General features: G+C 57.2%; 1 protein-coding gene across 1 annotated transcript in view; it reads right to left on the bottom strand.

Annotated features, from left to right (window-relative positions):
* LOC147965723 (uncharacterized) overlaps positions 1-13241 on the bottom strand; it is a 51657-nt gene extending 38416 nt beyond the window's left edge. Inside the window, exons 1-2 of the mRNA XM_087530577.1 lie at positions 13122-13241; positions 12510-12915 (exon numbers count right to left, since the gene is read on the bottom strand). Coding sequence (XP_087386703.1) covers positions 12510-12915; positions 13122-13241 — 526 coding nt within the window. The remainder of the gene's footprint in view (positions 1-12509; positions 12916-13121) is intronic.
* Between the last annotated feature and the right edge of the window lie 2887 nt (positions 13242-16128).

Here is a 16128-nt window from a genome sequence, read left to right as displayed (position 1 = left end):
CTCAAGTTCCTCAGATGATGGCAGCAGGAGCACCCCTAGCAATCTGCCTAAAGCTGCCACAAGACAGAGAAAGAAGAGAACCTCAGACTCAGAAGATGAGGATTATGTGGTATAAGAGGAAGCAACTTCCAAGAGAGTTGAGCCAGCACAGGGCATAAAACCAGGGATGAAGATCAAAAGGCCAGCAGGCAGGCAGCCTATGTCAAAGGCCAGAGCTTCAACTGAGAAGCCCACTCCCATTGAGCCAGTTGCTGCTGAAGGCAAGAAGGGGAAAGAAAGGGTGAAGAAAACTGTAGCCAGAGTGCTTGGCAAGGCTTCCATCATGGAAGATGAGGAGGAAGAAGAAGAGGTAGCTGCACCAGCACCTAAGGCACCCAAGCTGATGGGTGATGCCATAAGAACAGGGGCAGCTGCTTCCAAGGCCAAGCCAGCTCCCAAGCACAAGACAAGAAGGAGAAGGCGAGGAAGGAGAAAGCTGCCAAGATGCCTACTCAAGAGGAGGCATCTGAATATTTCCTAAAAACCAAACAAGAGCAGCTTGGTTACTTGATTGCATCCACCCTGCGGATTGAGCAAGGACTAGCCACCCTAACTCAGAACCAGGCAAGCTTAGAGAGGATCATGGAACAAAAGTTCTATGACTTGGATGTCAAAGTGACAGAGATTCAGACTGCAGTGGAGCAGCTCCAGGATGACATGCAAGAGAGGAGAGGCAAGACTACAACTGATGCCTTTGCCAGAGTGCCACGAGGTCCGAGGTCGTCTGCAGTGCCAGTTGCTGACCCTAGAGCCACCATGTCTGCACCAGCTACAGCCTCAGTTCCACCAGCTCCAGTGTCCACTTCAGCCTCGACTCCGACCACGTCTACAGAAGGCTTCGTCCTTGGAGTGCTCCGGACTCCACCACCACCTGAAGATCAAGCCTGAGTGTCGACTTAGCACTATGTATTTTCTAGGAACTTTTTGGTAACTTGTTGCCAAAGGGGGAGAAAATGTATAGATCATAGGCTTCAAGAGAGAGTGTTGCTTTTATTCTCTCTTGTTTTATTTGGTGGTTTTTCGAACTTTGTTTGCTTTTGTGTGAGATACTATGTCATTGCTCGTGAGACATTGATGATCATGTGTTTCATCATAAGCTACACTTAATGTTTGCTTAATATTATCATCTTATCTATCTTATGTGATCATTCACTATTCTTGGTGATGAGTGCATGTATTTCATTCTTATCATTTTAAGCGCTCCACCAAGATGTATGTGACATGGAAGAGTAACCCATGACTCTAACTCTTTGTGCATTTGCAGTCCAAAGCAAATTTTAAATATGCACAAATTTAGGGGGAGCTCTTACTTGTCACATACTTCTCAAAGCGACGATATATTTCATGCTTATTATCATTTGTCGAAGCTTTGATCTATATGTTGTCATCAATTACCAAAAAGGGGGAGATTGAAAGTGCAACTATCCCTAGGTGGTTTTGGTAATTCATAACAACATATAGCTCATTGAGCTAATGCTATTCCAAGATGACTATTTCAGGAAAGCTCAATGATTGGCATGGCATGGATGTGAAAGTGGAACCCTCAAAATGCTAAGGACAAAGGATTAGCTCAAGCTCAAAAGCTCAAGACTCTTCATTTTATATTTTAGTGATCCAAGATCACATTGAGTCTTTAGGAAAAGCCAATACTATCAAGGAGGGATGAGGTGTTGCTTAATGAGCCTCTTTCTTCATGTGCTTAGTGATATGCTCCAAAACCCTCAACTACTTTCCCATATCCACATATGACCTAAACCCTAAGCCAAACTTGGTCCTACCAATTCTTTCTATCCGGCGCCACCGAGTTTCACTTGTCATAAGCCACTGCCAAACCCTAGCAATTCGGTTCTACCGATAGGGATCTCAGTCTCACCGAGATGGGATTGCAAACTCTCTGTTTCCCTTTCGTAACTTTTCGGTCTCACCGAAAGAGCGAATCGGTCCCACCGAGATTGCAGTGTAAACTCTTTGTTTCCTTTTTGTAACTTTTCGGTCTCACCGAAAGAGCAAATCGGTCCCACCGAGTTTACCTGACCAACTCTCTGGTTAGCTTATTACCAAACTCGGTCTCACCGAGTTTGTGTAATCGGTCTCACCGAGATTACGTTATGCCCAAACCCTAACCATATCGGTCCTACCGAGTTGCATGTCAGTCCCACCGAAAATATCTAACGGTCACTAGGTTTACCTTTTCGGTCCGACCGAGTTTGTTGATTCGGTCCCACCGAGATTGGAAAACTGTGTGTAACGGTTGGATTTTGTGTGGAGGCTATATATACCCCTCCACCTCCTCTTCATTCGTGGAGAGAGCCATCAGAACACATACACAATTCCAACTCATATGTTCTGAGAGAGAACCACCTACTCATGTGTTGAGCCCAAGATATTCCATTCCTACCATATGAATCTTGATCTCTAGCCTTCCCCAAGTTGCTTTCCACTAAAATCTTCTTTCCACAAAATCCAAATCCTATGAGAGAGAGTTGAGTGTTGGGGAGACTATCACTTGAAGCACAAGAGCAAGGAGTTCATCATCAACACACCATTTGTTACTTCTTGGAGAGTGGTGTATCCTAGATTGGCTAGGTGTCACTTGGGAGCCTCCGACAAGATTGTGGAGTTGAATCAAGGAGTTTGTAAGGGCAAGGAGATCGCCTACTTCGTGAAGATCTACCGCTAGTGAGGCAAGTCCTTCATGGGCGATGGCCATGGTGGGATAGACAAGGTTGCTTCTTCATGGACCCTTCGTGGGTGGTTGCTTCTTCGTGGACCCTTCGTGGGTGGAGCCCTCCGTGGACTCGCGCAACCATTACCCTTCGTGGGTGGAGCCCTCCGTGGACTCGCGCGACCGTTACCCTTCGTGGGTTGAAGTCTCCGTCAACGTGGATGTAGGATAGCACCACCTATCCGAACCACGGGAAAAACATCCGTGTCTCCAATTGCGTTTGAATTCTCCAAACCCTTCCCTTTACATTCTTGCAAGTTGCATGCTTTACTTTCCGCTGCCAATATACTCTTTGCATGCTTGCTTGAAATGTGTGATGATTGCTTGACTTGTCCTACAATAGCTAAAATCTGCCAAGAACTAAAATTGGGAAAAGGTTTAGTTTTTATTTGGTCAAGTAGTCTAATCACCCCCCCCCCTCTAGACAAACTTTCGATCCTACAGTCTCGTTGCACCAAAATGGCAACCTTTGCCTGATGCCTCAGTACTCCGCGGCTGCGCTCGCCCCCTTTGCACCAAAGAGGAAAGGAGGACACTGCGCGGGCTGGCACCCGCCTGGCGCCCTTGGTCGCCATGGCTTGCGTCACGGGCACCTCGTGAGGTACCCCTCCTTGATCTCTCCGCCTCCTCGCGAGCCAGCCTGATGAGGCCGTGCCTGAGGAAGCTCCGCGTCGTCCGCCCCACGAGGGTCTTGGGTTTGTGTTGGTGAAGATGGGCTGCGCTGGGCCCCCCTTTGAGCCACGCCGCAGGCCGCAGGCAGGCAACTCTGGGGACCCCCGTTCCCAGAATGCCGACAGTAGCCCCCGGGCCCAAGGCGCGCCTGGACTTGGCCATGCAGGGAGGCTGAAGGGCAAGAGCGAAGCGCCGCGGGCCCTAACAGCCTGCGGCCTTGGGTGCCGCGTGGCGGTTGATTGGACGTGGGCGTCTACACTTCCCCATGGCGCCTCGGCAACTGCACGGATTGGACAAGTCCCTGCATGCAAAGTGGGTCATGATTACCTGCAATCGTGGAGGGCGGCGGTTGGCCTTCGCCGGCTATAAGTACGGAACGGCGCGCGCCCTTCCAGTCCATCCCTTCTTGCTTCTCCTTCTGCCCGATCCTTGCTCCGTCTTGCTGCGATGGCTCCGATCCGCCGGTTCTCGACGGCAGAGAAGGGAAAGGCTCCCCGAGAGGAACCAGACCCACTCCCGCCGAAGAAACGGCTCGTCCCCCGTGGCCCGGACAAGGGGGCCCTTCAGGTGGTGTCGAGGCCTTGGTGCGAGCGGGCGCCGCCGGGGTTCCCACTTCCATTGTACACCCATGTCGAGGGCCCTGAAGGAGCTGATGCTGACCGCCACGGGTGGCGCCGCCGTCGGCACCGACGGGTCACGAAGGTGTGGGTCGTCCCCCCTGGGGTCCACTCCGAGGGCTCCTCCCGAGAGTTCGTGCTCCACGTCACCATTCCTCTTCAGTCTTGGATTCGCCTTCCTCCCTTCTTCTCCTCCATCATCCCGCAGGGGTAGCCCCTAGAGCTCTGGCTGCAGCACGCCGGCTGCAGCACCCTCTCGTGCTGCAGCACCCTCGCGACCGAGGCAGAGGTCGCGGTCGTTGCCCCGGGCGAGGTCTTCATGACTCGGGGCTAGAGAGAGATCGCCCGGGTTTGTAGAACAAGGGGCGTCTTCGCGATCCACTTGGATTACGACGGTGCTTCGGTGATGCTCTTCAAGGTCTTCGATGCGAGCGGGCACCGGCTGGAGTGCTGCCCCAGGAGAGGTGGCTGGGGCCCTGCTGCGGCGAGGACTGGGCCCGCCGACCGCTCCCTTGACGGCTCCTTAGGCGGAGGAGGCGGAGGAGGTTCCAGCGACTCTGGCGAGCTCTTTGCGACTCCGGAGACGAGCGACGACAGCTACGAGCCCCCGAGCCGGCTCCGCTCCTAGAGCAAGGCGGGCTCGTCAGGCCACAGCTGACTCTGATCTGGATGGGGTTGTCGCCGGTGCTTGACGGCCCACTGTTGATGATGGCGTCTTTTGCTGGGGCGCGCGTAGTTACTGTCCCTTTAGGATCTGTTCCCTGCGAGGAATCAAAGACGCGTCCCGTGGGGGTTTGTAAGGTGTCTGTGATCCTGTTTTGTTAATATAACCCTTGTCGCAGAATTGTGCGAGTTGCTCATTCCATTTTAGCTCAGTCCTCCCTTTTGAACCTCACGAGGGCTTGGTGCTCTGCACCGACAGGTCCCAGTCCCAAGGCGGCTTCAGCCGTCGCTGGTATGCCAGGTCGCGATGCCGTGGTCAAGGCCAGGAGGTGAGCGACCCGGAGTCCGGTAAGAGCCCCTGAGTCGCGATGCTCAGGAGGTCCCCTTTGGCGCTCAAGCAGGCGTCGTTCGGTGAGAAAGGAGAGCGGTGTTGCTAACATGGGATTGCATTAGGTGCGGGGATGATTCCACGGTAGCTGGCGCTTCCGAGCGGTGACTTATCTCGAGAATCAGGGGCCGCTTTCTGGTGTGTCGCCGGGTCCGTGCATCGGCAGGCATGAGATTGCTTGGCGAGGTCCTCGCGTGTCCCTCCCCTCTCGCCTTTGCTCCCCTTTCTGCTCTATGTCCTCGGGTCCAGGCCCCCGAGCCGATCTCAGCCGTCACTGGTATGCCAGGTCGTGATGCCGTGGACAAGGCCAGAGGGTGAGGGCTGGAGAGCCAGTAGGAGCCCTGAGTCGCGATGCTCAGGCACCCCCCCCTTTAATGTGCAAGCGGTTCACGCGGACGAGAGCGAAGGAGACACCGCAAGGGCCTCGCCTGACGCAACTCCTTCAGGAGGTCCTGTAGGTCCATCATAGAAAAACAAGGGGGTTGCCATGACAATTGAAAGTCAGCCGTTGGTTAATTCCGAGGGGTAATGTGGCACTGAAGGCTTTGACGAGGTGGCGCCATGCGGGGCTGCCGCGGCCAGAGCTCAGCCATTCAGATTTGTCGGCGTTGCAGGGACGGACCCATGCGCAAGCGTCGTGCCATTTGGGAGCAACTCCATTAGTTGGCGTCAGCTGAGCAGGCAACTAGGTAAAACACATTAGCCGCGAAGGAGTGGATTCGTTCAAATAGATGCTGGGAAGGCGGACATCACTGGGTCAGGCCTGAGCGACTTGGGGATCACGCAGCCCGAGGGGCGCCCCCAACAAGGTAAGCTAACAGCATGAAATAAAAAGGGATACATGCCGGAGGGACGGACCCACGCGGCCTGGGAATAATGCAGCCCTGGGGGGGCACTCCCAGCTGGAAATGAAACTCAAAAGATGTTACCTGATGACGTTGAGGACGAAGGAGCATTGGTGTAGCAGACTCGGTGGGCTGCCGGAGCCGATCCTCACGAGCCCCCAGGCCCAGGGGCCTTGGGAAGCTCCGGAGGCGCTGGCGGCTCCTCGCGGACCATCTCCATCCCCGCCAGGGCTGCGGAACGCCTAGCCTCTCGTGCCTGCGAGATGCCCCTCATGAGGCGCTGGTACGTGGCAGCCGCGTTCGGCAAGCCATAAGGCATGCGAACGTAGCTGTGGGGTGGGCCTCCGCAGCGCCCCACTCGCGAGGGCCAGAGGCGCTCTAGAGAGGCGACTCGGTTGAGCCCTGGTATGTTGATGCAGACGCACAGCCCACCATCCTCGCCTGGATGGGGAGCCACTGCTGGTAGGCGGCGACCGCCTTTCATGACTCTTGACTCCTGTAGCTCCTGAATGGCCTTGCTGACGAACTCCTGAGGGTCTGGATCTCCTTGCCTTATTCCTTCTTGAGGGAAATGTGCTTCGAAACACGCCTCCATGTGGTGCCCAAGCGCCTCCCTCGTGACCCTAGCTAGGTCAGTGGCCCTCCAGGGGAGAGCCCCCGAGCCCTGCCTGAGGAGGGCGCCGGGCGCGCTTTCCTATGCGATGGCAGGAGGTTCCCCCTGGGCAGGCGCGGGCCCAGGGGGGGCCTGCCTCCTGAGTGGCCAGGCCGGACGATGTCTTCTTCTTCTTAGGGGCGGTCTTGGGAGGCCTCCTGCTTCCGCGATCCGGGTCTTCCAGTGACGCGGCCTGAAAGGCTCGTTCCAGGGAACACACCGCGTCCTTCTCTTCACAGGGCACCGTGATGACTCCGCCACTTCCTGGCATCTTGAGGATGTTGTAGCCGTGGTGAGTTACGGCCATGAACTTGGCCAGCGCTGGGTACCCAAGGATGGCATTGTACGGCAGGCGAATGTGAGCGACGTCAAAGTCGATGAGCTCGGTGCGGTAGTTGTCGCGTGCCCCGAAGGTGACAAGGAGGCGGACCTGCCCAATCGGGACCGTGGAGCCGTCGGTGATACCGGAGAAAGGCTTGGTTGGCTGAAGCTGGCTGTAGGGCACTTGGAGATTGTTGAACGTTTCCACGGACAAGACGTTGAGCCCTGCCCCGCCATCGATGAGGGTCTTGGTGACCACCACGTTGCTGACGATTGGGGAACAAAGCATCGGGAGGACTCCGGTTGTAGCCGCACACTTGAGCTGATCTGCTGAGCTGAACGTGATGGCGCATGCCGACCACCTGAGAGGGCGCGCGGCTTCAAGCCTGGGGAGGACTGCGTTCACTTCGCGGGCGAACTGCTTGAAGATGCGCTGAGAGGCTGGGGCTTGTGCCCCGCCCAGGATGCAGGCGATCGCGCGCGGCTCCTTGAAGCCCCCAGCCCCCTTGTCCTGGTGACGGTCCTCGTTTCTCCTTGGCTATGGCGGCAGCGGTGGGAGGCCTGCGTTGCCTTGCAGGCGATCCTCGCGAGGCTGATCCCTCCAGTCTCCCTCGCGAGGCGGGTCTTGCCAGCGATCCTTGCGAGGTTGTTCGCACCACCCTTGGCGTGGGCCAGGATCTTCCCAGCGTCCTGTGTTCCTTCCTCCTCCTCGACCGTAGCACCAGTCACCACGGTCAGGGCGACGGCCGATCCTTCCTTCTCGCACGGCTCGGAGATCTTGACATTCGTTGGTGTTGTGGGTGTGGAGGTCGTGGTACACACAGTACCGGCTGCCCTTGGAAGGTTCGGGCTGGTCTCTGCCCCGCTTGGTGTCTGGTTCTGCCGCGAGCACGGCAGCCCCATTGCGCTTCACATCCTTGGCCTTGGGCTTCTTCTCTTCTGGGTCTGCGGCAGGTAGCTCGAGGAGGGAGAGACGCCCTTCCTCGGCCCTGGCACACTTGGTTGCCAGGTTGAATAGCTCCAAGGAAGTGCACAGGTCTTCATGCATCGCCAGCTCCTCCTTCATCTTGATGTCGCGCACGCCGTCGGAGAAGGCTGAGATGATGGCCTCCTCAGTCACCTTGGGAATCTTGAGGCATGCGTTGTTGAAGCGCTGGATGTACTTCTGCAGGGTCTCCCCGGGCTGTTGCTTGATGCGGCGCATGTCGCTCACGGCGGGTGGCCGGTCGCGAGTGCCTTGGAAGTTGGCGATGAAGTGGGTGCGCATCTCGTCCCAGGAGGAGATTGTGCCTGGAGCCAGGTTCAGGAGCCAGGTGCGGGCCCCGTCCTTGAGCGCCATGGGGAACCAGTTCGCCATGACCTTCTCGTCTCCGTTGGCAGCTTCGATGCCCAGCTCGTAGAGCTGGAGGAACTCCGCAGGGTCAGCCGTGCCGTCGTAGCGAGGAGGCAGGTTTGGCTTGAACTTGCCGGGCCACGCGATGCTGCGTAGCTCGGCGGTTAAGGCGCGGTAGCCTGCTGTGGCCACGGGAGGCCTTGGGTGACGGGGAGCTTGGTCTTGCATGTCCCCACGCGCTGCAGCTGGGAGCAGCACAGGGTCTTGACGCGCGGGAGCAGGAGCATGGTCGCGACGTGCTGGAGCAGGGAGCGCCCGGGCAGCTTCTTGCGGGCGAGGGACTTCTTGACAGCTCTGCTCTTGCCGCGCTGGCACCTGACGGAGCGGGTTCCGCCCAGGGGCCACGCGCCTTGGAGCCATGGCGCCTTCCTGAGGAGGAGGCGGCCAGGGCGCCGCCGGAGCTTCATCGCCCGCGCAGGGCGGGGTGCGGTGCAGCGGAACGGACGGTGTAGGAGAGCCCCCTGCGGCGCGGACGAGCTCGGCGACGCGGTCGAGCCATTCTTCGTAGACGTCGCGACGGGACGGTAGCGCAGGAGCTTGTTTGCCGCGATGAGTGCAGCCCGAGCCTCCATGGGCGCGTGGAGCACGCGGGACGAAGAACCAGCTGGGGTGAGCGAGGGAGTTGCGGTGCGGCCGTCTTGCCGCACGAACGGATGTTGAGACGATGCTTGCTGCTCGTCCCCCGCAGGGCCGGTGGTGGCGTTGACGGCAGGTGACGGGGAACGGCGAGGACGCCCGCCGACAGGGGCCGTCTGGGCGACGCGGGAAGCGAAAGCGGCCTGGCACTCGGCACGGGCCCGACGAGCGTCAGACATGGGTGTGATGGTCGGAGGAGACGGGTTGGTGGAAGACGAACCCCGGCGCACCCCTACCTGGCGCGCCAAATGTCGGATTTCGGGTTCCGGCAGACCCTTGAGGTTCGAACACTGGGGTGCGCGCGGAGATTTCGCCTCCTACCTACCTGCTCCCCTCCGCCTCGCTAAGGTCTAAGCTATAGAAAGAATAACACGAGGGACACGAGGTTTATACTGGTTCGGGCCACCGTTGTGGTGTAATACCCTACTCCAGTGTGTGGTGTGGTGGATTGCCTCTAGGGCTGATGATGATGAACAATACAAGGAAGAACAGCCTCGCGAGGGTCTGTTCTTGGCTGGGGGGATGAACTGCTGGGAGGAGTTCAGTCACCCTTCTCTCTCTCTTGGATTTCTATCTCCAACCTCTCACTCAGCTAGCTGCCCCCTCCTGCGGGTGGCTGGTCCTATTTATAGAGGCCCTGGTCATCTTCCCAAATATCGAGCGGGAAGGGAGCCACCAATGGCGGGCTAATTTGAAAGGGGACAGCTAGTACCAGCTATCCTGACAAAAGTAGTCTTCGCCTCCACAAAGCTATGGTGATGACGCAGTCTTGGGATCCACGATGACCTCCGTCTTGTAGTCCTCCTGGTCTTGGTCTCGTTGCACCGAAATGGCAACCTTTGCCTGATGCCTCGGTACTCCGCGGCTGCGCTTGCCCCCTTTGCACCAAAGAGGAAAGGAGGACACTACGCGGGCTGGCACCCGCCTGGCGCCCTTGGTCGTCATGGCTTGCGTCACGGGCACCTCGTGAGGTACCCCGCCTAGATCTCTCCGCCTCCTCGCGAGCCAGCCTGATGAGGCCGTGCCTGAGGAAGCTCCGCGTCGTCCGCCCCGCGAGGATTGGCCCCTCGTGAGGGTCTTGGGTTTGTGTTGGTGAAGATGGGCCGTGCTGGCCCCCCTTTGAGCCACGCCGCAGGCCGCAGGCAGGCAAGTCTAGGGACCCCCGTTCCCAGAACACCGACAGGGACCCACCTGGTCGAAGCGTACGTAGCGTTGTCATTCTGGTCACGAACGTGTACGTACATATATACTGGTCGATGTATAGGTGTGCACGTGTCGTAGTAGAGGCGCGCACGTAGCATGTACACGTACGTACAGCGGCCAGGGTGCAAGAAAGAAAATACGGCCACATATGTGTACATACGGGCGGGGTCTCGAACGCCTACTCGCGCATATGTACGGCCACGGCTCGTGTACATGGCTGGGTCCGAACGGAGAAACAGTGTCGTCGTCGTGTTCATGGGGAGGCAACGGAATGCGTCGTGTTCATGGGGAGGCAACGGAATGTGTCGTGTTCATGGGGAGGCAATGAAACGCGTGGGAGCCAACCGGCTGGGTCGGAATGGAATGCGTGGTCGTGTTCATCGGGAGGGCTTGGACGGAACAAGCGATGGAAACGAGGCCTGGCGTACCGCAGAACGGGGGAAACGGCCTTGTGTTCGACCGGCCACGTTCGAAACGGGATCCTATTGATCGGGAGGGGTCTGGCTTACCGCAAAACAGAGGAAACAGACCTCCTACGGTCGAAACGGGGATCCTGTTGATTGGGGGGGTGTGGCATACCGCAAAACGGACGAAACGGACTTGTGTTGGAGCGCTACGGTCGAAACAGGGGTCCTGTTCATCGGGAGGGGTGTGGCATACCGCAAAACGGGACTCCGCGGGATACTGTTCATCTCCACTGTCGACCCCCTCCAGCCACCACGAGCTACTGTTCATCCACCGTCGACCTCCTCCAGCCTCCACCTATGACTGTTCATCCACGGGCTCCTGTTCATCTAGCCTCCACCGTGCGCTACTCCACCGGCTACTGTTCAACTAGCCCTCTCCACGGGCTCCTGTTCAACCACCCCTCCACAGGCTACTGTTCATCCTGCCCTCCACCATCTACTGTTCATCCTGCCCTCCACGGGGTGGTCTTGTTCATCCAGCCCTCCACGGGGTCCTGTTCATCCAGCCCAAACCGGCTCGACCGATCGGGGTCCTGTTCATCCAGAGGCAACACCACGGGGTCCTGTTCATCCACCCCACCAGGAACTGTTCATCCACCCCCCCCCCAACGCTCACTGTTCATCCAGAGGCAGCATCGATCTGCTTCAGTTAGCAGCAGTAGTGAAGGAATCGCTCGATCGGGTTCAGTTAACAGCCATCCATCAATCGCTCAGGTTCAGTAATGCGTAGCCTGTAGTGCAATCGCTCGGGTTCAGTTAGAGCCCAACGCCTCGCTCGGGTTCAGTTAGAGCCAACGCGTCGCACACACGCGTGTACGTGTACGAGAGAAGAGCGCATCGCTCGGCCCCCGACCTCCCACCGTAACCGGGAACTCCCCAAAATTTTCCTCGCCCTCGCTTCTACCACGGGTTTTTCCGTCATGGACGGCCCAAAGAATGTCATGCAGCTGCGTCTCTGGCCCGCCCAGGACAAAAAGCCCATTTTCTGTCATGATTTTTTGTCATAGAAGTAGGAGCCCACCACATCTATGATCATACCGGGTTTTGTCACAATTATCGTCATAGAAGTGTCATATGTATGACAGTAATTTTTTTCATTCGGCCGAAAATGTCACGGATGTGTCTTTTTTTTGTAGTGTGGTAACTTGCACGTTGCTGATGACCGGTGAACAGAGCATTGGGAGGACGCTTGCAGTAGCCGCGCACTTGAGCTGATCTGCCGAACTGAACATGATGGGGCACCTGGACCATCTGAGCGGGCGTGTGGCCTCGAGCTTGGGGAGCACTGCATTCACCTCACGAGCAAACTGTTTGAAGATACGCTGCGAGGCTGGGGCTTGAGCTCCGCCCAAGATGCAGGCGATAGCACGTGGCTCCTGGAAGCCCCCAGCCCCCTCGTCTTGATGGTGGTCGTCATTCCTTCTGGGTGGTGGCGGAAGTGGAGGAAGGCCAGCGTTGCCTTGAGGACGTGCCTCACGAGGCTGATCCCTCCAGGCGCCCTCGCGAGGCTGATCCTGATAGTGGTCCTCACGAGGCCTGTCATGCCACTCCTGGCGTAGGCCACGGTCGTCCCAGCGTCCACCACCATGTCCTCCCCCTCGGTCGTAGCCCCGGTCGCTGCGCTCGGGGCATCGACCAAAGCGTCCTTCTCGAATGGCTCTAAGCTCTTGACAGTCGCTGGTGTTGTGGGTATGCAGGTTGTGGAGGGCGCAGAATGGCCGACTGCCCTTGGATGACTCGGGCTGGTCTCTGTCGCGCTTGGTGTCCGGCTCTGCCGCGAGCACGACAGCTCCCTTGCGCTTCACGTCCTTGGCCTTGGCTTTCTTCTCCTCCGGGTCCGCAGTAGGGAGCTCGAGGAGGCAGAGGCGCCCCTCCTTAGTTCTTGCACACTTGGTCGCGATGTTGAATAGCTCTAAGGTCGTGCACATCTCCTCATGGATGGCGAGCTCCTCCTTCATTTTGACATCGCGGACGCCGTCGGAGAATGCTGAGATGATGGCCTCGTCGGTCACCTTGGGGATTTTGATGCGAGCGCTCTTGAAGCACAGGATGTACTTCTGCAAGGTCTCTCTTGGTTGTTGCTTGATGTGGGGCAGGTCACCCACGACCGGGGGGCGGTCGCGAGTGCCCTGGAAGTTGGTGATGAAGCGGTTGCGCATCTCATGCCAGGAGGAAATCGAGCCTCGAGGCAGTTTCAGGAGCCAGGAGCGGGGGCCATCCTTAATAGCCATGGGAAACCAGTTCGCCATGACTTTCTCGTCGCCGTTGTCCGCCTCGATGCTCGGCTCGTAGAGCTGCAGGAACTTTGCGGGCTTAGGGGTGCTTTCGTAGCAAGGAGGCAGATCTGGCTTGAACTTGTCCGGCCAGGTGACGCTACGCAGCTCGGGGGTGAAGGCGCGGCAGCCGGCCGTGGTCACCAGGGCCTGCCTTGGAGGTGGAGCTTGGTCTTGGCGCCCGCGTGCCGCTACGACAAGCGGCGCGGGGCCTTGCCGCAGCAAACGATCCTGGCACGGAGGTGCGAGGAGTGGCGGAGCATTCGCTTGCGGTCGAGGGACTTCCTGACAACTTCTTTCTTCACGCGCAGGCACCGGACATGGTGGGTCGCACCATGGAGCCACATGCCTGGGCTCTACGGCGTCGTCTTGGTGCAGAGGTGGTGGAGGTACTTCATGAGCTGCATCGCCCGTGGCTGGAGGAGGACGAGGCAGAGAGTGGGATGGTGCAGGGGAGACCCCTGCGGCGCGGACAAGCTCGGCGATGCGGTCAAGCCAGTCCTCATAGAGGTCGTCGACTGGGCGACGGCGCAGGAGCTCGTGCGCCATGAGGAGCGCGGCACGAGCGTCCGCGGGAACGCGACGAGCATGAGACGACGAACCAGCGGGAGTCAGTGATGGAGTGGCGGTGCGGCTGTCCTGTTGCACCGAGGGGTGCGGCGAGGATGCTTGCTGCTCGTTCCCCGCCGGGCCAGTGGCGACGTTGGTGGCAGGCGACGGAGAGCGACGAGGTGGCCCGCCGACAGGGGCCGTCTGAGCAACATGGGTGGCGAGGGCAGCCCGGCGCTCAGCGCGGGCGCGACATGCGTCCGCCATGGAGATGATGAAGCGACATGATGCGGAGCGACGGAAGGAAGGCTTCGGCGCACCCCTACCTGGCGCGCCAAATGTCGGATCACGGGTTCCGGCAAAACCCTTAAGGTTCGAACACTGGGGTGAGCGCGAAGATCTTCCCCCTATCAACCCACGTCCTAACTAGGCTAAGAACTCACAAACTAGCTCGACGAACTCGCAATACAAAGACACAAGATTTATAGTGGTTCGGGCCACCGTTGTCGTGTAATACCCTACTCCAGTGTGGTGTTGGTGGATTGCCTCTTGGGCTTAGGATGAATAGTACAAGGGGAAGAACAGCCTCCTGAGGTTGAGCTGTTCTTGTGCTTGGTGAACTTAAGCAGCCAAGGATGTGGTGGCTCCAATCTAAGATCCCTCTTCCTAGATACGGTGGTGGCTAGTTCTATTTATAGTGGCCTTGGTCCTCTCCCCAAACATTGAGCGGGAAGGGAGCCAAGAACGGCCAATTTGAAAGGGGACAACTAGTACAAGCTATCCTGACAAAAGTGATCTTCGCCTGCAAAAGACTCTGGTGGTGACGCCGTCCTGGGCTCCACGGTGACCTCCGTCTTGCCGTCCTTCTGGTCTAGGTCTCATTGCACCAATATGGAAACCTTTGCTTGACGCCCTAGTACTCCGCGCCTGCGCTTGCCCCCTTAGCACCAAAGAGAAAATAAGGATGTTGCGCGTGCTGGTGCCCGCCTAGCCTCGATCGTCATGGCTCACATCACGAGAACCTCATGAGGTTTGCCTGAAATTGAACTCTCCGCCCCTCACGAGCCAACCTGGTGAGGCCGCTCCTGAGGAGGTCTTGTGTCGTCCGCCTCGCGAGGCTTGGCCCCTCACGAGTGTCTTGATTCCTTGTTGATGAAGATGGGCCATACAGGCCTGCTAGCAAAGCCACGCCGCGGGCCACAGGCAGGCAAGTCTGGGGACCCCCTTTCCCAGAACGCTGACACAGACGAACCAGAAACACAATCGCAGTAGTTCTCCCTTTACTACCCTAGCCGATAAGATGGAACATAAGGTAGCAAGTACATGAGCCGGGCAACCCAACTATTGACCAAAGACATGATTCGAAGCCGATGCATATAATGCCAAACTCGGGACACCGAATTGTGCTGAAAAGCTGTTCGAACATTGGTTTGCTAACACATATGTTGCCTTATAGAGCCCCTGCAGTTTTATGCCGAGGTGTGTACGTGGAACCACATAAAAGACAAAATAAAAATGATACCGAATAAGAATTTGGTTCACTGAAATCTAATTGATACATCAAAACGTAATCTTACAGAAGGTACCATAATCACCAAGGCCATTTTGCATGTCGGGGGTTTAGGGCGAAGGGAAAAGCTCTATACAGGTCCTTGAGCGAAGTTGTGGTCTTCCTGCCGCATGTCTGCGCTGCTTTTCGCCCAAATAATAAAGATTTGTTTAAAGGAATGGTCTTCGGCCATGTATACGGAACCAGGCTCGGAAAGAGTCCTTGTGGGTCCGAAGAATGAGTAGGTGTTGATTCACCTGCGGTAAAAAGGGAAGGATGATTAAAGAAAGGGCAAGGCCGTATATGTCTAACCTTTGTATAGGCATGTCCGTATATTTCCTTCACCGATGCCCAAGGTATTTTGAGTGCGTAATTGTGCATGCACGGTACGAATTCCGCTGATGTACGTGGCAGTCGACGGAGGCTAGACTGCTAATCCAGCCCTGAAGTTGCCGAACTACCGGTATGTAGGACTGATTGGTCCTGTGTGGGGAAGTCTGATGGCCTGACAGCCGAGGGGCTGTGCGGCTTGATACGGCCGCTATGTTCTTCGGCTGCAATGGCCGCTGTATGCTCCTTAGTGCGGAGGGAGCTCTCCCTGTTTCCATTGATTGTAATGACGCCACGTGGACCGGGCATCTTGAGCTTCAAATAGGAGTAATGCGGGACCGCATTGAAGCGGGTAAAAGCAGTTCGTCCGAGAAGTGCGCGATAGCTGCTGCGGAAGGGGACGATGTTGAAGGTCAAGTATTCGCTTCGAAAGTTATCTGGCAAGCCGAAGACTACTCCCAGTGTGATTGATCCCGTACAGCGGGCCTCTTTTCTAGGTATTACTCCTTTGAAGGTAGCTCTAGTGGGTTTGATTCTTGACGGATCAATACCCATTTTGCGAACAGTGTCCTGATAAAGTAGATTGAGACTGCTACCGCCATCCATGAGAACTCACGTAAGATGGAATCCGCTGATGATTGGATCGAGGACCAAGGTTGCCGAACCTCCGTGACGGATACTGGTTGGGTGGTCCTTTCAATCAAAGGTGATCATACAAGCTGACCATGGGTTAAATTTGGGGGCGACCGGTTCCCTAGCGTAGCCATCCCGTAGTGCGCGTTTGTGCTCCCTCCTAGTGGTATGTG

The sequence above is a fragment of the Triticum urartu genome, chromosome 6A, assembly GCF_056163025.1.
Source record: "Triticum urartu cultivar PI428250 chromosome 6A, HENAU_Tu73, whole genome shotgun sequence".
Taxonomy (NCBI): Eukaryota; Viridiplantae; Streptophyta; class Magnoliopsida; order Poales; family Poaceae; genus Triticum; species Triticum urartu.
Note: the sequence above shows the minus strand (reverse complement) of the source record. Positions and strands in the feature narration are given on the sequence as shown.